This window comes from Arctopsyche grandis, chromosome 4, assembly GCF_051622035.1.
Source record: "Arctopsyche grandis isolate Sample6627 chromosome 4, ASM5162203v2, whole genome shotgun sequence".
NCBI lineage: Eukaryota > Metazoa > Arthropoda > Insecta > Trichoptera > Hydropsychidae > Arctopsyche > Arctopsyche grandis.
In genome coordinates, this window is record NC_135358.1 from 20009807 (window position 1) to 20033476 (window position 23670).

Sequence of the window (23670 nt, forward strand, 5' to 3'; positions counted from 1 at the left end):
TATATACATATATACATACAATTTAAAGACAACACAACAATTAAAAAATAATAGAAAAATTCAAAAATGTTTTGGAATAATTAAAATTTCAATGAAAAAAACATGAATTTAAAAATACAAAGACAAAAAATATAATACCAATTAAAATTTATTAAAACTCAGCATGGAGCATATTTCTACAGATTATTTTTTGAGATTTGTGCGACGATCGGTAACAATTATATTGTATTTACTAAAATACCTTTTGTCTACTATATACAGTAGTAGACAAAAGCAATTGGTTGGTTTCGACGGGAAAAACACCGTCTATGGTAAACTGCAAGCTCTGTTTTATCCCTTCAATTTCTTCACATAATAAATCGGCAAAGGGATTGGAAGACCCTTCAAAATTGTCTATTAATTTAATGCAAATTTCACTTTTGTTTGTTATTTTAGCATCTATTCGAATATTTTACGAATTAAGCATCTATTCCGAATTTTAGCATCAGTTAAGCATTAATAGCAAAATACGTGTCTCTATCCATTACTTATCATGCTTTTTTGCTCTCTTGCTTTGTTAGCTCACGGAGAGGTCTATTGTTATTTAAAGAGCACCAAGCCAACGCTCAAGTCTATACATAAGTTCGTACTGTAATTTTTTGGTGAAATAGTCACAGTTGCGCATTGATTTTAAACATCATCTTTTATCACAAGATTTTTCGTAAGAAGACGAAGATAACGAAGCACACACATCTGAGATAAACAAACGAGTCAGGTATTCGCCGGCCACCCGGTATCGACAATACTCGCCGAGTCGAACCGCTCAGTACCGAGCCGGTCGTCGAGTAATACGGGTGTTTGCAGTTAACACATTCCCGCCGCAAATCGATACGCGCTCGCACGTTTTGCGCAATACTAAACAACGTAGTTTTTTTCGGTCGTTGCTGAAAAATAAAATAAAGGCGATCGAAGATGCCGGCCGACGGCGAGCTCAGCTCCAAGCTGAACAGGAGGCAGCAGATCAACGACGACCTGGAGGAGGGCAAGGAGGTGAAGCCTCAGTATCGAGTGGTCAACGTCTACACAGAGTTTCATGAATTTTCCAGGAAGGAGATCAAGCAATATGAGACCACATTCAACAAGTGAGACATTTTTTTTCATTCATTGTACATATGTATGATTTGTCATTGCTGAAAACGTGACCGTTTCGACTGCTGCGTATGTACATACATACATACATACATACGTCTATTTACACATTTAATGTGATTAAAATATGCATGTACATGGTTTTTGATAGTTCGTATTACTCATAGCAGTTGCAGTTTTCAAGGTGTTTCCGTTTTACAAATTTGTGGTGAAACTTTATAATATTTCATCGATTTTAAAATATGATTGATATGTGTGGCGCAAATGCTACATTTCTACTTTCGTATTGTTAATTGTATTTTTATGAGCCTTTTAGGTATGTATGTATGTTAACCGTTTGTACGATATTTACAGATAAGGCTACTGAAACATCTTTATATATAATACAAATGATGTATGTGCGTATGTTTGAGGGTCGCGTGTTATCAATGTTCAACAATCGTTTCAAATTAGTGTCACGAAAAAGACGTCATAAAATCTTCAAATGTAATATCAGTGACAATGTTTTGCGTTACTGATGTTGAATTGATTAAATTCTAAATGTCAAACATGATTTTTGCACCCATAACGCTCGACGGCTTTCTCTGTTTTTATAAATATTTATTTTAATTATTTTAATATTATTAAACAATGGTATGATAACGTAATAGTAATTTTCTATTCAAAATTCAATGGAATTAAATTTGTACGTAAATTATCGATACGATACGAATCCAACAGTTCGAATTATATTGATTTTTAATGAATTATTCAATTTATATATCATACATATATAAAAATTCGAAATCTTACTACCTTGGTATACATATGTATACCCAATTTCATATCAACTTTCGTTTGCATTTTTAATTTCGCCAAATTGACTTTTTATGTCACTAATATATTTGGAAGACATCATCGAAAGCATCTACGATTGGATTTATTGGAACTTTCACTGGAAATAAGCGAGTGCACAAGTTGCGTGACTGTCAAATCAAGGTAGCTTCGACTTTCATCCACTATCATTAATATAACAATTTAGCGCACTGCAATTTGAGTCGAAAATTTAATTTCAAAAGTGATCGAAAGGAAAGCCTCCTCCGCATCACTATCATCAATCAATCTTTCTATTACAGGTAAAATATTCCCTAAATGAAACCTAAAGCGTCAAGTCATAGTATGAATCAGGTGTTTTATGTATTGTAGTAATTGTATATACAAGTGATTCACTGCCGTTTAGACATAAACATGACAGTATTTTTTTCATTAATAAAATACTACATACATATGTACACTGTCATATTGGTGCTAAGTGCCTCGATCGATGATGTCACTCGAATTACTATTAGATCGAACAAATTGAGACATGTGCGAAATTGAGCTTGTTCGGTGTCATCTAATCAAACTGCCTGCTCCAATTGAGACGGTCAATATTGAATTTTACCGTTTGAGTTCAAAAGGTTGACATTCTATTCAAAGGTTGACATTCGATTCGACGGTTCAGCTTTGTTGACACGTCTGCTGTAGCACCCTACTTTTTATGGTTTATTTTCGAGTACAGATGTGCAATGGAAGCTGCATTTCTAGTCTTCTCGGTGTGTTTATAAATGGTTTGGTGGGCTCGTGCCCTATGTCTCCAGCGTAGCGCGTAAAAGTCTACTTCTGGATCGAACAGTTGTAACCACAGAAATAGAACACACACATGCGTTGGTCTCCAGTATGGTGCATCTGCATACTGCGGTGAGATGTTTCTAAAGTTATACCCCCGTTTTTAGCAATGTTCGAAATCAATACCATACTACATACGTCTAGAATGTTTTTATAAAAAAAAACATGTTTTCAAAAAAAAAAAACTTGCTAAGTTCTGAATACTCTTTCATCTGTGTAAGACATCAATAATATATGTATGAACGTCTCATATATCAATGCCGCCATAGTGTATACATTCACTTTTTAATACTTTCTCGATGATGGATACTTGATATATTACATCTACGTAGATATAAATATAACTCATAATTCTGTGAAGATATTATACTTTTCTATTCAAGTATACATACGCTTTGTATATGTATTTCAAGTACACTCGAAAAAATCATCAATGTATTGAGTTGAAACCTACATACTTGTTTAATTTATCTCATATAATTTAGCGTGTTCTTTGCCAGTAAGTCGCCACTCGCAAAATGCCAGCAATTTACAATTTTTTTGTACATATTACCTTCATATATGTACATACATACATAAAATTCTGAAAAACCAAATCATCGATTTTTTTTCATTTTTGAAACCAATTTTGTCGAAAGATGGTGTAAAAGATCAATATTGTAAGTTTCGAAGGAGAAATCGACGCGACTCGCCCATGAGACGCTGGCGTACAAGCGTCAATGTGCGAATCAGGAGCGAGTCACTGTAGTAGAATAGTAAAAAATAACATTTTAAGTTAACGTTAATTAATTAACTTAAATTGTAATAAAAAAATCGCACAATCTTACTTTCAATAGTTATTTGGATATGAGTGTGTATGTACATATATCAATAATAAGATTCATTTTATTGTTAATTTTACAGACATATGTATGTATGTATGCATGTAGTTCACGAAATTCTTCTAAATATCTTACGATTTTACTAGAATTATAATGTTATATTCAATTTATGTACTTCACATTGCATTATTGATATGTTGACATCAACCGACATTTTGACGCGTGCAAGTGTGTTGACAGTCCCAACTTAATTGTTACTTTATTTCAGGATGTTCTCTTTTGTTCAAATACTCATATATAATATTAGTTGTTTTATATATTACTAGTGGTTTTACCCGACTTCGCTCGGTATTTGTAATATAAACCGCTTAAACATGGCTGATCAAAGCCGTTTAACATTTTATTTTATTTAAAATTATTTGAATATTCATTTGTTTTTTTATTAAATTTAACGTCACTGATTCTACGAACCAAAACTTACATATGTTCATAAATACATACATACAAAGTCTCTTTCGAAATTATATATTAGACTAGTGGCTCTCGATATTTTTAATATATATAAACCGCTTAAACATGGCTTATCTAATAGTGAACATTCTTTTGTTTTTGTATTAAATTTATTTTAATAGAATTTATTTTAATATTAAACGACAACCAATCATAAAGGATTTGACGACAGCTAATCAGGAATGAATTACACACACTCAACGAACGGTATTTTTTATTTATATACAAGATATATAATAATACAATCCCTCCCATATTACAAATTTTACATTCGTGCGGTAAAAGAATTAGCAAAAGCAATGACTGGATTCTGGATCAACGATTTCATCAAGCAATATGTACGAGTATTATAAAATAAAATATGAATCTGCATAGTCAACTTTTAAGAGACAGATATGTATGTATGTGTACAGAAATATATAAGTATTCAAGTGAATTGAATAGTAAACAATTGAATCATATGTGCGTACGTTAACCCTTTGCGTGACATTTAAAATTTGTACAGTTCTAAATTGTTTTATATATGTAAACATAGCGCACAATTACAATAGGGTCAAACCATATCGGTGACTAAGGACTTACTGAGTCACACTGGGTCATAACAGTGCAACGACACATGTACATATGTATGCATTAAAGTCTCGGAAAACCAGTGAATAATCGGTCGAAATTGACGTCAAAATAAAATAAGGCCGGAAAATCCAAAAGATTCAATGTGTGGTTGTTTACGACTGAAATAGAACCGCTTGCCACACCGAGGAAGTTTTAATCTATACATCCTATTGGCGTGAATTTTCGAATTTGTATGAGCGGTGTTATTGTATTGGTGAAGTTAAAATATTTTTATTATCTATTTTTAGAGTTAAAAATGCATTCATTGATATAATCGTTGAAGCGTTTCATATCGGACATACGCATTCGTAGCCCGGCTGATAAAATTCATGTTTTTTTTTTAATTTAAACAGTAAACTGTTATGGATACATATTTTTTATCTGTTTGTTTTGACGTTTGAGCATTACGTTACTGGAAGTTTGTTTGCCGCATTGCAAGTATGCTGCAGTTGTACTCATATTATGACAAAAGTGCAACGGTATTGTGCTATTGAAATGATACTGCAAGTCTATATTGTATGTAGATACATGTGTATGTAGATATGTACTTGTCTCTCTGGCTTTCAATTAAATACCTACGTACATACTGCTTAGTTTTGTTTTAAGTGACGTGTATTTACATACCGATTTATAGGTCGTGTTTATATGTTGACAATACATTGCACTTCTAATGGTGTGACGTGCGACTTGTGTGCAGTGTGGGTGTAACAATGCGATTTTTTTTATTTTTTTCTTAAGACCAATCATATAACAAAATGCCTATTTAGGTGAAGTGAATAAAGTGTGATGCGCATTTCTGATAATATGTCTATCCCGGAAACCGAAGTTACAAGGTCAAGGTGTTTTGACAAAACCGCATTTCCTTTTTGTTTTAAATCCATGGGAAATTAATCATGTCCTTTTAAATTGCGTTTTTTTCCAATGATTATTTTAAGTGTCCTGTTTTTTTTATTTTATGATTTGGAAACATCAGACACAGCCAATTCATAATTTTTCCGAAAAAACTTTAGAATGTATAGAATAATATATGTAAATATAGTCCAAGTGAACTTTTGTTCGTTCATGAACATACTAATTTTTTTATACACGAACCAATCAGTCCAGTTATAGTATACGAAAAAGAACAAATTAATCAACACATTCGTTTGTTCATGCAAAAACTGTTAGGCATAAGTTTATCTACTCTCAATCGTTTGTCCTATCCTCTATATATGCTTGGGTTGAAATATTTTAAAAAATAACAGAAACGAGAATTATAGCAACGTTGTATTGTAGTTTCCACAGGATTTCCCTTTTAATATTTAGGGTTGTGATATCTCAAATTGTTTAACAGCTAAAATTTTAATGCGACACCTGGTGAGTCTATTTGAAGATATCTTTTGACTGTTATCACTTAATCTAAAACCAATAGCTCGTGTATAAACAAACTAGTATGTTCATGAATGAACCGGAGTGAACACGAAATATTCGAAAATATTCAAATATTCAAACTTATCAGTGAAATTTTTAATGATTTAAGCCCGCATACGAAATAATTTAAAAACCAACTCCCCGATCTGATAAATTAGGTACAATAACATTATCAACATAAAAAATTGTAATAGTAGCGAAAATATAATACAATTTGTTTTAAACAATCTATAAAATGCGGTTTTCAAAATAGTGCCCACATGAGTGGAATCCTTTACTCAAAACTTCTTCCCATTATCACTGGTTTTATTATCAGGTTGTGTTCATTTTCGTTATCGTTTAATATGTATGTACATATTCATTGATACCCATCTATATAATTTATAATGGTTATAAAATCAAATATTTAGGTAGATTCATTGATTACAACCTGATAATCTGTAAAACTATTTCAAATATGTAGTGTTAGTATTAATAATACACATGCCAGTATCTTTGCGATAGTTTCATGAATATGTATCCATTTTGATTTTGCATTTTAAATATTCAAATAAGCAAGCAATAGTACTGTCATTGATTTACGAAAGCACACTACATAAATTCATGTTGTCTTAACTGTAAAATTTTATTTTAACAAACGAGATAATTACAATTTAAATGCTTTCAATTATGCACGATGTAACGAACGTACATTATGCTAATAAGCGCGTATCACACGTGCGTCACGTGAGCGACAGGTGTGATTAAAAATATATACACTCGTAAACACCGGTTTTACTCGATTGGTAAAATTACTCTAAATAAACGGTGATTGGTAGTATTCGATTGTAAAGGTATTTCGCAATTTGCGTGGAATTCCAATGAGAAAAACCACACAGAATCGAACGTCTACTAGAACAACCGCTACGTATTCAAATCGAAAGGCTTTGTTTTTGACCTTTACACGTAACGATATCTTACAATCGATAGATTGTTCTGAATTTATTGCGACTTATATAAAAAATCAGTACCATAAGTAAATAATGGTGATTATTGTCATTTCTATGCTCCAAGTCACTTCCTGAGTTTTTGGCCCCATCTACGGACCTAAAAACAATAAGCTGAGAATAAATAAAATCGGTTACGTTTAACGGTTGTCGCTTCGACGAAGAATGCTAAAAACGAGCCAACAATCAAAATGGCGAAATTAGTATTCAATGGCGGGGACGAACTGTCCGTTAGAGCGAAATCGAGCTTTTCGAACGTTGAAAATCGATATGATATTAACTCGAATTTAAATTTTCAACGACTGAAACTCTGGAGCGTATCACATGGTAGAGATCTGCTCTCACTGGAATAATTAATTCGAACGATAACTAGAGCGCTGTTTCAATTTAAACGTGTCAATGTCGCTCGAGTGCGTCAACATGTTTAAGGTAGAGACATTGTCCTGGATAATAATTTACAATTGATGCAGGATTTCCTTATTAAGAGACAAAGAAACAAAACGATCGAATTACAGAACGATCGTTGCACGCCACAGATAGCTCGTAATATAATATACAAATATATCGAAGGCAATATAATCAATCGACCGATTCAAAATATATAGCTACATACATAGCTACCGATATCAGTGCATAATATTATCAATAGTAATTGTATCGTTTTTAATGATTAAAGTAAGATTTAGGAATATTTTAACGTTGCATGGTGGTGTGATTTAATTACATTTTTGTGTAATTATGATGTAATTGTAGGCAAAATCTGACAGTCGGTATTGAGCGCTGTTTCAGGGCTTATTATCCGTTTTTTCTCGTAATGATCGAATAATTAACAAATCACCAACCGGTAGTATTGTTAATTGCCGAAACGAACGAGTCTAAATCCGGATTCAAGTTAGTTTGAAAGAAATTAAAAAAATTGCTTCGAATTATAGTGATTTCTTAGATAAAGATTTATGTTACGCCGGGCGATTTCGACGCTAACGCTGAGATAGATGGTGTACCGCTTTTTTAGCGATTTATCAGTGTGTTCATCGAATTGTTTCAGCTAAGCATGAAATTTATATATTAGAGTGTAAGTATTTAGCTTGCGCCTTGCAATTTTGAAAAATTCTTCTTATCTTATCGTATCTTCGTGACGCCTAATTGTATTCGTTGTAGGTAGAACCATTATTATAAGAGATTTTAATATGAACATATGCATAACTAAGCATAGCCTATTATTAACATTAACAAAATTATCTAGTTTGTTAAAGTCACAATTCGAATAAGAATTATGGTTAAAAAAAACATGAAGAAATTCTTTTGAAATTAATGGATTGTCTTGGTTTTTGAGTGCTGTTTCGATTTTGCTATGGCTATGCGTGTCGTTGGTAAAATTATATCTTCATTTTGTGGGAAATTGACTTAACTCAAACCGCATTCGTTTTGCACAATTGTTGCTCTTTTTCACGGTGAGCATTCGTGCGGAAAATTCTCGGAGAGAAAACTCAGTAAATATTCAGGTTGTCATTCGCGCTCGTTTTTCACTCATTTCCATTCGATTTGTCGGTTTCATAATGGCATTGTCTTAACCGCCGTTGTCTATTTGCAATGTTCATTATTTGAAAAGTGCTTTAAAAATGCACCATTGCGACAATTCGAATATTTGAATATGTACAAGTGACGTACATATGGCAAGAGCACTCTCAAAATTGCGCTACGGGACGTACTTGTGATATCCAGCTGGGATGGGCTTCTCTTCATGCCAATGTTTATTCATAGGATTTTATTATTCTTATTAAGTTCCTCCTACATTTCTTCAAATATATACATATATATTAGAATCACCTATGTCCTATACAAAGATAAAATATAACCGAAAACACTCCAGGGCAGAGGCAGTTCTTCCTGAGGAGCGCTGGTGAGGTGAGTCTCCCAGTTAAAATTAACAAATTTATATCAATATAACTAGCACTGAACTAAACGAAAATCACTAAAAATGAGTGGGTATTCTCAAGAATTTATACGTAATCTACGACAATAGTACATAGAATTGTTCCTGCCGAGCCTGGTGCGTCAAAGATCTATTACGAGTGTGTGTTTCGTTTTGCGCTCCCATTGAAAATTTCTGCATAAAAAAATGTATTCTCGACACGTGAAACAGATATATTTTCATACAAAAAAGGCTAATACGGATCAGTGCCAAAGCTTTTTATTAGCAATCTGTTAATTCAGTGACACTCCTGCCCGTCATAAATTTGGGATCTGATTTTGAACGACTTCCACTCTTTGGGTCGCTTTGATATCTTACCGACATTGAAGTACACTAATGTCTCCGAAATGAAGCTAGAGGAGTTTAATCATTAATGGACTCATTAAAAATTACACCAGAATCTTGTGCCAGATCGAAGCAATGACAGCTAGCTATCCAAATTCAGTTTTTACCGCCCCTTTGCAACTCCCAAGTTATTTGCAATCGGTTCTGCAGATCTCCGATCCCCCCATTCATCTTATATTGCATATTGTCCTTCAGGTAGTAAGTTATCGCATTTGCTTGTGAAAGGGTCGTTTATTTTCGCCTTCATTTAATTAAATTAACTATTAAATTATTGATTTTATTAAATTAACTATTGAAATACCCATGTTCACCAGTTGCCATTGCTCCAGGGGTGAGTTGGTATAGATTAGGCGTGTTAGCGTTTTTTTTTTGCATGTGCAAAACTATCTAAAACATAGATAAGGTAAAAAAACATTCAAAAAACGTTCACTGTGTGTTTGCACATTAAAAAACGCACTATATTGCAGTTAAATAAAATGATCGTCAATGACGATGCATCATCGATGATTCTTATTATTATTTTAAACTGAGCAACGACACCCACTATAGCAATTCCGGAAACAATTCACACCATGTGATGATTAAAATATTTGTCACGCATATTGTCACAAAAAATACTGATTTTAGTTGAAATTGATTTCCGAAACTTCATCACTTTATTGCGAAAATGTCTAAAAATACAAGAAATTATTCGGATGCTGTACAAGTAGACCGGAAAACAATTTATTCGGAACGAAATGGTGAAAATTCGACTTACCACGCCCAAGAATGCAAATAAACGCAATATTTTCGTTTTCGTTTCCCTTTCGTCGAGATTGAAATACCACACTGCATAAAAACGGTTAGTAGCTAATTGTCCGTTCTCATGCGAATCCGGATCGTGTAAAATTTTTCGTGTAATCAGCCATTTAATTAATCATCGACTGTGAATTGAAAATGCTTTGAGAAGATGCGATTCCCCACGACCTGTAACGTGCTATCATCGCGCGATTACAATAGAGATTTGAACGTGCCTAGATTCAAATTACAATGGAAATCGAAAGAAATGCTCGAATATTATTAAACATGACAAGTTGAAATGAAGTCCAGAACATCTTTTCATAATACAATTTCCATTTCTTTCATTTCAATTTAATTTTTGATTTCTTACATTCTGTAAGATTTTCAAAACTGAACATGCTGTAAAATATATTTACATTTGTGTAATTTGTCCTTACTATGATACTGTACAACATAAAAAACGGTCTTTTGGTCCCCGTTAAGTTTTCGCTTGACGATCCCTTATAATTTCCGATGCGGCAGTTAAGTACTCGTTCCGCATTAAGCACAGTAGCGCAGAAAATGTGGAACAATACAATCGTAGACCTTAATGTTTTAATCCCTTTTTGCTTGTAAATTGCAAAGTGCATTTCACCGTTACAGCGAGAACGAAAGCGGCCGGATGTGTCATTGCATTTCCATGCATCGAACTCAGTTTCTAAAGGTCGTTTGTGACCGGACATCCGATACAATGAACCGTTATAATTGGAATCGCACTATCATTTATATATTTTAAATTGATAAATTATTGTTTTTGTCAAAATTATATTCAGGGCTCAAATATGTTGATTAAATTTTTTTTTTGTATACGTTACAGACCAAGTGGACCTTTAGTTCATTCATGAACATACTAATTTATTCAAATATTAACAAATCTGGCCATTTATAGTATACACATATGTATATATATATAGCCTAATTGATTGGTGATTGATGATAATCATTTTAGCAATTATCCATGTAATGAAGTTGTATGAGAAGTTAGAAAGATTTCGGAATATAGAAAGAATATTTTATTTTAAATATTGCAACCCAAGGATATATAGAGGATAGGACAAACGATTGGGAGTATTTAAACTTATGTCTAATATTTTGTGCATGAACAAACTAGTTCGTTTGTAAATTTGTTCTTTTGTGTATATTATAAATGAAAATGATTTATAAAAATAGCGGAAACGAAAATTATAGCAACGTTGTAATGTGTTTGCCATAGGATTTCCCTCTTAAATACTTGGCTTTTTGACATTTCAAGGTTTTGACGGATAAAACTTTCATGCGACACTTGGTGAGTATATTTGAGGATAGCTTTTGACTGTTAAATTAAAATGACAAACTAGTATGAACAAAGTATTATGTTCATAAACGAACCGAAGTGAACACTAGGACTGTATCATTTATAAAACTATGTATTTTATAGTTCGCTACATTAAAGCATATTCTTTCTATATTCCGAAATCTTTCTAATTTCTCCTCATACAACTTAATTACATGGATAATTGCTAAAATGATCATCATCAATCACCAATCAATTAGGCTGCTTTTGGAAGAAACTATAAATTTAAAACTATTTTATGAAGCAGCTGTAAGTATAGCTTACTTATAGTTTCGTTGCAACTTATGTATGTAATTATATCAAAACGTTCGTAATTTTTACAAGGCTTTTCTTAGTTTTACTTCGCTATTTTTTTATATTAATCATTTTTGATTAATTCAATGTGCTTCATGTATTATATCTACTTGTGAAATACACACATCCACAATGCCAGTTATGCTAATTGTGCGAAACAATTTTTATAGTCGGACACGCTTACATACATACATTGTACATATGAAACGATTGAGATTTCATGTCACGAGCACAATGCGTTTCAGTTATTAAACGTGTGAATAGTTAAAGTGGTTATTTAGACTTGATTTGTATGTATACAAAGCACTTAAAATAAAAGCGATGTAGAACTGCGATGTAAAACAATTCAAAAAGACCGATTTCCATTTGTTTTGATCTGATTTATGACATTTTCTCTCTATGCGTACGACTGAATATTTTATTGTCATAGTGTATAATAAATATCAATGTCTTTATTTTTGTTATTGTGAATGGAAGGAATTGTTACAATTTTATAAAAATGTACATACATACATATTGTACATGTGTATGTATTTGATTAAGAATTCAATATGCATAGTTAACCTACTGAGCTCTCAAGGATTTTCAGTAGTAAGCCTTGTATGCATAGAAACATCAAAGCAATATACTCCATAATCTATATGTACATATGTATTTGTATAAAATATGAAATATGAGCAGAGCATATAGTGGCAAGTACTACAGTCTTTGTTGTAGCTGGATTCAATAATGAATTTTATTTACGTTTTTAAAATAAAACACAAAAAAGGACTTTTCTGGATTTTATAAATGTAATTGTTCCTACATACGAGTATATGCGAAAATTCTTAATGGTTTTTCTTAAAATAATTATGTTTTTTTATCATTATGTTCTTTTATGTAATTTAATAAACTGGTAATTTTCCCAACAAAATAAAATAAAATATATGTACATATGCGGTCTCCGTCACGAGCCCGAATGTGAAACGCCCGAACACGCAAATATCGGAAGGCAAAGATCGAAAATCGAAAGATCTTAAGTCGAAAGATCAAAAAAAAAAGGGTGCATGGTAAACGGTACATACTCACTTAATTTGCGCGAGCAGGATACAACAGGAACAAGAGGAACAGGCTTTTCCTCCCGTATTAATGTGCGCGCGCAGAATACGGGAGGAAAAGCCTGTTCCTCTTGTTCCTGTTGTACCCTGCTCGCGCAAATTAAGTGAGTATGTATCGTTTACCATGCACCCTTTTTTATCTTTCGACTTAAGATCTTTCGATTTTCTATCTTTGCCTTCCGATATTTGCGTTTTCGGGCGTTTCACATTCGGGCCCGTGAGGTATGTACATAGACCCGTACATATGTTATGTAATTCTAGACAGTATATTTTCCAGTATGTTGATACGTTGGATTTAAAATGTAGTCGCATTGAAATTAATGTTTTATTTTAGAACAATATGAACAGTTTTCATTTGGTATTCATAACATTCATTTATTTTTTTATTAAATTTATTGGAATTTTTAATAAAGACAATTAGAAATAAATTATACGCACACATAACGAACATGATTTGTTTTATATATAACTGTGCACTCGGTAAAATATTGCAATTCGGATCAACGAAATTAATAATTTAAAATTTAACTAATTGTTTTGAAAAAAAAATCTTTTGTTTTTGTCGACCAATCATATGAACAAAGTGATATGCCGCGTCTCTTTCCACGATATACGATTCCAAGGGGAAATAGAGAGACGAATCTTGTAAACGAACATTAGAACGTACTCCACACGCATTAGAAAATGATTAAATACGATATAAGAAGATATATAAGATTGTATTTCTATATTAGATATTTATGTAATTCTACTCAGTATATACATATATTTGACAGTATGTATGTTGATACTTGTCTCTTAAATGTAATCGCATTGAAATGAATAATGATTTATTTTAAAACAAGATTAAAAAAAACCAAATAAACAGTTTTAGTTCTTGTCAAAAAAAGGCAATGTACATATTTGTGGCGGTTACATTAAATGCATTGCGAATAAATTAAAAAAAAACTCTCGTATGAATTGTGAGCTAAACAATGCGCGAATAAAATTCAAAAGTCACGCGGAAAATTATGAATTTTAGTTCTATAAAATAGTATGAGAATTTCCGAGATGAGTCTCTGTCGAATTTATGTACTAATTGTGAGAGTAATTTGTGCTTCGTTTTTTAGTTGATCTCGAAGCAGAATGATTTTTTTTTATCTTATACAACGCATTATGTGTATTATATGTAGCATGTTTAGCCTATTGCTCTTATATAATATACTTATTTAGATTAGCCCTCTTGAAAAATCCTGATGTTCACACACACTTATGATTTGTATGTATGTATGTGTGTGCATATTTATTTTTTTATATTATTCAAAATATTGTAATGCTATAATTACATGCAAATTGAAAAGGCAATTAAGTGGTACCCGAAATAATAATACTACATATTATAAAAAGGTGATAGGTGGTGTAACAATGGTGCGTCGGTTTGCTAAATGAGTGGGTTTCGCTCTCGTTCTTGGCCGAATGCATTTTTGCCGAAAGCGAAGGTTGTTATCCTAAAACCGGTTGTCGGAAAAGACGGACATGGGCCTTGGACTCGTGCTGTTATAGGTATATGTACTTGTCCGCCCAAAGACAAAAACAACTGTGTCAAATTCATATACATATGTAGATATGTACATATAAAAAAAACACAATGCATTCATATTTTCATTTCAAACTTGACATTTTCTAATGATAGAAATGTTACATACCCACGTCTATATATATTTATATGAACAGTGAAAGTTTTGGTATCCCAATTATTATTTTGAGATTTAAAAGATATTCGTTACATTTTTCTCAAATTTATATTTATCTTCGATAAAGTGTAATAAGAGTGCTATATTTATACTGCTGATTTTTTTTTAAAAATTTCCAATTCATTAGAAATGTAAAAACTTACATATGTATATATATGTACATACATTATAGAATCAATAAAAATATTCATATACCCAGTCACTGTCCTTGAAAATATATCCTTAGTGCATATAATATGTCTAATTTAATGAATTATTTATTTAAATGGCGTGATTATTTTTAATTATTAAAAATAAAATATCATAAGCACTCGTAGATAGTATTGACCCGAAAATGATAGCCAACATGATCGGTAGAAAGTCACATAAAACAAGTTCCATATATTTTTATATTCATAGAATGCCTTTCTATTCGTGATATGAGATGAGGTGAAAGGGCCATCCGTGCCCTATATCTATACACCTATTAATTTTTGATTACAATTTCAAGGTATCAAATAATAGTGAATATTTCGTGTTTCAGTTCCATAATATGAATTTTACATACTACGTTTAATTCATTATATACCTATCCATATATATGTAGAATATATATTTTGGCATTTGCCCTTATCTACCTCAATGCGTTTTGGGTGCGCGCACAGCATCTACGTATCAAATGCCACGAGGGTGAAGCGATCGATGACCTACATAGGTCATTAGATTGGGTCACTGGGTCTAAACGCGGACAATAACAACTTAAATTATACCTCATAATACCCCATAGGTCAGCTCGTGCAATATTTGTTGAAACCTTTGAGTTGCGTGATTTGTTATTGTGTAGTAATACTTGTAATGGAGCAATGTCCTATGAGTTGAGTTTCAGCTTCAGTATAAGAATATTTATATTATACAAGAAATTAAGAAATATGAACTTCGTTATTTTCTTTATTATTATTGATAGGCACTGAATATGCAGTTAGGTATCAAATAACCTATTTCAAATTATGTATTTTTACACTATTTATTATAACTTAATAAAGCTATTTATAGCAAGTACATTGTTGATTGGAAAATTTATACTATAGACATCTATCGATATTTTTTAAAAGCAAGAATTATTTTTCCTTTCGACATTAACTTTAGATGTATGTTATATACAATAGGGCTGGCAGGCGTCCCGGTATTCCGGGTTTGTCCCGGTATTCCGGGTTTGTCCCGGATTCAAGCTTCTCATCCCGGCGTCCCAAAGGGACCTTGTCCTTGACAGCCAAATGTCCCGGTTTTCGATAGCTGCTTATTGACCTTTCATTGTTCAGAAATACCGACCCCCTGCAGGTATTAAACTGCAAAAAATGCACGAATCTCAATCTCACCGTAGATCTTCATCCATGGTTAAAAAAGCAAGAAAAGTGAGATTGAGAAAATCTTTTTTTTTTTCAATCTTTGGCAATATGTAATTAATTTCATTTAATATTAAAATTAAAAAAAGAAAGGAAATACTAGTTTATAAAAGGAAGGATCATAAATGTAATTTGTTAAGTACACACTTTTTACAAAAAGGGGGGGGGAATACAATTAAAATGTCCCGGTTTGGATATCAATAAATCTGGCAATCATATAATATAACCAAATTCTATATTTTTATATATGTATGTACATACATATATATGTATATATATTGACTAATTTTAGCACTTCTATGTGTGGTGTAAATGTTATATAAAATATACATCAACGGGCTTAAATATTAAATAGGTACATATATTACATGCATCTTATGTACTTGTTAACGTTCAACAATCCGAAGCTGACAATTTTTCAATAATAAAATAATTTGTAGTGTTAATTCGACACCTGTGATATATTCGCACATTGTCCAATTGCCTATTGAAACCATATGGTGTACAAACTAGCCTAATTTCTCTCGGTCAGTTGGCCGACACATACATCTACTTTTAGACTTGAATAATTATTAATATTTGATACTCGCGAGTATGTTGCGCTTTATGTGATATTATTTATTACTTGTGATTTCTTCTAAAAATGGTGCTCTAATATACTTTTTTAAATCAATCTACCTATAAAAAGAACTTTCTGGTATGTAAATATAGAAATCTAATATATAATTTCGAAAGAGATTTTGCATGTATGTTTGTTTGTTTGGGTCGTAGAATCCGTGACGTTCAATTTAATAAAAAAACAAATGAATATTCAAATAAAATAAAACTATTGAAATAAATTTAATAAAATGTTTACTATTAGATTGGCCATGTTTAAGCGGTTTGTATTACAAATACCAAGCGAAGCCGGGTAAAAACTCTAGTTACATATAAATAAGCAAAATAAGAACACGTTAATACTTTATGTTTGTGTTGGAAATTGGTTGTAAATAATTTAACATTGGGTTTGTTATCTCATGATATTTATTTATCAATATAGTCATACATTTCTAAAATTTTGATATTTTTTCAAAGGTTTGTTATGTATGTATATTCATAAATAAAAAAAATTGATTCAAAAGAAATCTAACTAACTGTTTTTACTTTCAGATTTGATGAAGGCCGTGATGGTTATTTGGACTTGACAGAATTGAAAATGATGATGGAAAAAATTGGAGCTCCACAAACACACATAGGATTGAAAGGAATGATCGCAGAAGTTGACGAAGATCATGATCAACGGATATCCTTCAGAGAATTCCTCTTGATTTATAGGTTTATATTCAAAAATTCAAAGATGATTTCCTTGATTAAATTGCTAAACTCTAATCCGCCATCTGAAATTTTCCAGGAAAGCTAGGGCAGGCGAACTCGAAACAGACTCCGGATTAAGCGAATTGGCCCGGCTTACAGAAATAAACGTAGACGAAGTCGGCGTGAACGGTGCGAAAACTTTCTTTGAAGCAAAAATCGACGAATTGACAAAGAGTAACAAGTTCCACGATGAAATACGCGAAGAGCAAGAGCAAAAAAAACGGGAGCTGGAGGAGAAAGCTAACAGACAAGCCCTTTTCAGAGAGAAGGCGGCGATTTTTCAGAATTGAATTTTTAAATCGGCGTCCAAAATTAATCGCGTAAATTAAAATTTTGCTTGTAAAGCGATCACATAGACTGCAAATGAGTATTTTATATATGTTTAAAACAGAAGATGACTGTAGAACCTTGCACCATTCAATTATTGAAAAAAACGAAACACTGATAGTATTAAGATGATTTGAATGTGTAATAATATTTATAATACAATTTTTAATGTTTGACAATGCATATCGCCGATTGACTAATTCAAATACGTGTTTCCTAAAAGGATTACAATTCATGTTACTTTTAACTTTCAATATTAATATAGTATTCATACATGAATTAACCATTTGTATCCAGATGCTGAAAATACTATTTATAATATATAAATATGCATTTAAAATGAAATCGTATTTAATATGCATATGTAAACATCCTACTAATGTGGGTGCGTACATATACATATTATATGCTACTTATGAATTTCTTATTTTATAATCAATATCGTAAATAATATTTTGTATACAATTTTATATATCCGAATTACCGATTTTCAACATTTACCTAATTATATTTGTTGTGAAATTTCATCGTCGTATACATATATTGATACATTGTGTGTATGCTTCTTGTGTATAAATGTTAATATTTTCTCATTTTCAGAATGTAAATAATAATGAAAAAAAAAAAGAGAGAAATGCCATGTATTGATGTAATTTTTATTTGTAAATAAGATAAATAAACAGTATATTATATAATTTTATTTTATTTTGATAATCTTATAAATTAATATTTTTATTGCATTAAAATCAATCCCAATTACAAACAATAATATAAACAAAAACCTCAGCAATCACATCACAATATAAATGTGTAAATTGTCGTAGGATAATATGTTCATATTTTATTGCTTAGAAAAAAATGTTACATATAAAAATGTCAAAAGTCTTACTCTCAAAATTTTGTATTTAAAGTATTCAAATTTATTAAATTATTTCTTTATTTTATTATACATAAATGATGACTAGTAATTTTTCAACCAAATTTCTTATACATATGAATGTATGCGTTAAAGTAAAATAAATATTTTTCTTATGAATGACCATAAAGTCTAATTAGTATAAGGTCTCGCTTCTCATACCAAGAAAGACTGATTCACAACATTTCTTGCATTATATGCAATATTTGTCTGACTTACGATTAACCCTCTCCGCCTGAAAATTTTTAAGTGAAATTAAATATCCAACTCGGAATTTGAGATTGGCTAAAATTAAAAACAAACTGATGAATTGCATATACAAAATATTAAAAAATTTATACTGACGTCCAATTTTTATCTACATATTAAAAATTCAATGTTATTTCTGACGCCACTGGTTGCTATTAGCTTAGGAAGACCACATTTGCAAAAAAAAAATTAAATTATTAATACATAATAATTACTTAAATTGAGGCACAGCACAAATATATTATTAACAAAGCTATTATAATTTCTGACTTGCAAACTTTGTACTTTCAGAGTAAACACAAAAACACATTTTATAAAAATAATAAAAGCAAAGATCGTTGAAGAACTATGACAAAAACTGGTGAAATAATTTTGTTCATTGTTCACTAGTTAGGCTCACACTTCGCTGCGACATCACGTTTCTACTACATATATGTCATCAAATGTCTCAAGTGCTAAAAAAATCAGTATTCCCGCGCGTTTCCAATGAACAAGAACCATAATTTATTTTAATTAAGTTTAGGATTCTAGGATATTTTATCGCAAGATCATTTCATTTTTTGGAACAACTCGACAGATTTCATGCAACTATTTTTTAATTATATAATACGGCAATATAAATTTTCGAACAAAATATATAATTTATTGCTTTGTTGATAAAAGAAAGCTAGAAAGTTTTCAATTAATTTTATTAAAAAACAGTAACTGCATATAAATTAATTTCTCCAAATATTTGAATAACGGTTTCAATATACATTTGAAAAAGTAGTCAACATAAAAATTAAAGATTAATATTGTGGATGAAAAATATTTGCATGTCATCTGTCAGTAAGTTGTCCCTGCGATAAAAAGCCACTGCGATGAAATGTCCGGACACGAAGTTTAGACTTTAAATTTAGCTACTCAAAACATTTTGAAATCCCAGGGTAAAATATTGATGGGAAATCCATAAAAGATCGATGTTATATTTTAACAAAATAAAATAAAATGCGAGCCATATAAGCTGTACTAACTCAGACTTGAATGATTTACTGGGGAAACTTTCAGCGGAAAAGGTTAAACATTTGGAGAACGTGAATATACAAAGTCAATGTATACTTTTCTGCTTTGCTCGAACACCATAGCCTACCAAATATGAGCAATTATTGATAATTTCACGTTTCATTACGAAAGCTGGTTTCCTTCTTCGTTTTCCAGACATTTTGAGTATACTGTTTGAAGTGTATAAGCATTTCGAAATGTGTGCATTATACTTAGCGTTGCATGAAAATGTCTTTTTGCAAATTTTACAATTCATAGGATACTGTTTTGAGTTGCTATTACACAAATACTTGATGTGATGATTTAGCGCATACTTGCCGATAAACCTTTCGTTGCAGAATTTACAAATGGCAAAACTTTTACCGAGTAAAGTCATCGTCCTTAGATCCATATTCTTATTGGTTGTTTTGTTTGGCAGTTTAATTTTGTCTGAATTATTTACATTGTTTATGGTTTTCAACAGCGAATCGTCACATATAGACTTAAAACACTTGAAATCTAACTTATGCGGGTCAATTTTGATATCTTGCAATATTTCTATTTTTTTATTGGCAGACTTTAGTGGTTGCTGTTGAGACTGTTCAGCGCACGGTGTCATCATTTCCATCTTAATAGGAATCTTGAGGTTTGGTTGATCAGATGGATGTGTGGTATTAATGTGAATATTAGAGAGTGGAGTTGAAGGTGTTGTAATACTTCTTGAATTATTGATGTTAAAATTTTGATTAACTAATGGAATCAAAGTATTGTGTGCATCATATTCGTGTATTGTATTGTTATTTGGACAATCTTTGGGAACTTTTAAGCTACTCGCACAGTACTCATTTTCGTAATTTTCTTGAGTAAAAATGATTTGATAGATTTTAGAATCGTTTGCATCTGGTTGTGTAGATAGAGGTAAAACTATTTCATAAGGAGATTCCTCAACTAAAATTTCTTTGGTATTAGAAGTGTCTCTGCGTTGAGAAAATTGTTTTACTAGCCTTTCTTGAGCTTTTTCTACTTTAGTGATAAAATCTTCGAATTCATCAAGCTTAGTTTCACATGTCGTACAAACCGATAATGGTAATTGTTCCTTATTAGAAACATTTAAGTGTAAGCATTTGAATATCTTCTTCGCACATACTTCATCCTGATTGAAAATATTTTTCAAGGTGCATGTGTACTCGTAGCCACAAAGTCGGCATATTTTATCAATGTCTCCAATGAGGTAACCCTCATCGATAACGACCTTTTGCAATTCCACCACAGTTTCTTGATCTTTACTTGGTTCTGGATTACAGATTTTGGTTGGCGAATCTTTGATCTTGATGGTAGGTACGGCGTATGGAAGCAACCGTGGTATATTCGTATTGACTCGAAAGTCGGACGGTTTAAAGTGACGACTGCAAATGGCCGAATGTTTGGATGGCTTCCAATCACTGCCATAATCCAAAAAGTCTAACCACTTCGACAATAGTTCGGGATCAGTTATGGGAAACCTAGAATAATATTAATTAACCATAAATAAAATGATACATAAGATCGGAAAAAATAATTGAAAATAATATTAAAGACGTGTCTTGAGTACGATAAAATCCGATTTCTTATTCAAATCGGCGGAATATTTTTTTAAATATCTTGACGAAGTTTCAGATTCAATTGAAAAACATTCATATTATTGTAAGAATAATTCATCGATACATATTTTTTATACAGTTTTCAAAGTAACTTTAGTGATTGGTTCCTGATTTCTCATCTCAAAAATTGACTATTATATTTACACTAAAATTTTTAGTTAATAAACTGAACTGGTTTTTCAACTTAAATGGACCTATAATAAATATCGACACTACTTAATATATCTAATTTAAATAAAAATATCAGATTTTTTAATTCAAGTTACTTATAAGATATGATGACCATTTTTTCCAAATTCAAAACCAGGACATTTTTTCCAAAAACATATTTCTAAATACTAAATTATTAAAAACGAGGATTAAAGAATCATGGACGCACATGAAAAAATGAATTAATATTTTTGAATGCTCTCATAAAGTTATACACAAGACTGGCTAAAATTATACTAAATGATTAGCAAACATTGTAAGGTTTCAACATTCAATTTCCTATTATAACTGGACTATATATTGTTCATCAAAGTAAAAAAATCTGTCGGCTGGTGCATTTGTTCCTGATACACGGAAACAACGCGATTTATTTGCTAATATTTTTCCGGAAGAATTTGTATATTTATCCATCTATTAGATAAAAAAATTCTATTACATAAAAAAGTGTACTGGTTTGATCTCACGACTTGGCAGGACAGACACGCACAAAAACCAGTACTGTCCTGGTAAAATCAGTATGAATGGTCACCTTATTATAAGAACATCATAACAAAATTTGTAAGCTTTATTTTACTAACACAAAAATAAAGCAAAAAATGCAAATCATAATATAATTTATGTATGTATTAAATTGACAGTATACCGATGCAATGACAATTTTTCATTTAGTTTCCGTCGATTGTAGTGACAGTTCTTGATGCAGCACGTCTTCACCATGATTTAGGATGATGAGAGCACAATCCAGAGCAGCGAAAGCACACTCTTCAGAGGCGCAGCACCGTAAATATACAACTTTCTGATTCCCCTCTGCAGAGTAAACATTTATGACAGCTGCCACAAATATGCATACTCGAGACTACGCTCATTATGGCCAACTTCACAGTGATGTTTGACTAAGGTGACTATTTTTTCCAAATTCAAAACCAGGAGATTTTTTCCAAAAAAAGATTTCTTAATATGTACTTCAATTGTTTAAAACCATGATAAAAGAATCATTGACACATATTTGTGAAAAAATAAAGTCATTTTCTTGAATGCTCTTATAAAATTCTACACAAGACTGGTTAAAATTATACTAATTGATTAGCAAACATTTTAAGGTTTCAACATTCAATTTTGCCTTATCACTGAACTATATACTGTTCTTCAAAGTAAAAAATCCTTCGACTGGTACATTTGTTCTTGATAAATGGAAACAAAATTTGACTAATTTGCCAATATTTTTGTAGGAAACATCATTTTTGCCGAAGATTTTGTATATTATCTATCTATTAGTTAAAAAAATTCCATTACATAAAAAAGTGTACTGGCTTTATTTCACGACTTACGGTTCATACCTATCCAGCACGACCCGTATCCTGCAGGTGTCATGCAAGTGCGGATGGTATTCTTTGGTACATTATATGGACGTATTCATACTCCATTCGCGCATGCGCATTTATGCATTCATGCGCGTCCATATAGAATGTACCAAAGAATACTATCCGCACTTACAGGACACCTGCAGGATACGGGTCATGCTGGATAGGTATGAACAGACCTTTAGCAGGACAGATAACCAAAAAACCAGTATTGTCCTGGTATAATCAGTACGAATGACGCCATCCACAAACACGATATCTACTACCGATATTTCTTTATCCAGTTCCCATATTGCAACCTGTGGTTGCTATTTAGGAACTGGATATGGAAATATCGGTAGTAGATATCGTGTGTGTGGACGGCACCAATAAGATAAAAAAATAAAGTAATTTGATAAATAAATAAATCAGTAAGATAAATAAAAGTAAAGTAATTTGAAACAAATCTTTATGTTTAATGATTTATATTTTTGAAACAACATTTTGTTTTGAGAATCCAAAATTT

The 23670-nt window shown here is 31.4% G+C and overlaps 2 protein-coding genes across 2 annotated transcripts; one reads left to right on the forward strand and one right to left on the reverse strand.

Annotated features, from left to right (window-relative positions):
- The first annotated feature begins 777 nt into the window (after window positions 1-777).
- On the forward strand, window positions 778-18463 carry Swip-1 (EF-hand domain-containing protein D2 homolog Swip-1). The gene is made up of 3 exons (XM_077429463.1): window positions 778-1121; window positions 17239-17403; window positions 17480-18463. The coding sequence occupies exons 1-3, from the start codon at window positions 952-954 to the stop codon at window positions 17730-17732; spliced, it is 588 nt and encodes a 195-aa protein (XP_077285589.1). The 5' UTR covers window positions 778-951; the 3' UTR covers window positions 17733-18463.
- LOC143910859 (uncharacterized) lies at window positions 18406-22683 on the reverse strand. The gene is made up of 2 exons (XM_077429462.1): window positions 22448-22683; window positions 18406-21456 (listed from the first exon to the last, which is right to left on the reverse strand). Exons 1-2 carry the CDS (start codon window positions 22519-22521, stop codon window positions 20022-20024), a joined length of 1509 nt encoding a protein of 502 aa, XP_077285588.1. The 5' UTR covers window positions 22522-22683; the 3' UTR covers window positions 18406-20021.
- Window positions 22684-23670: the final 987 nt, after the last annotated feature.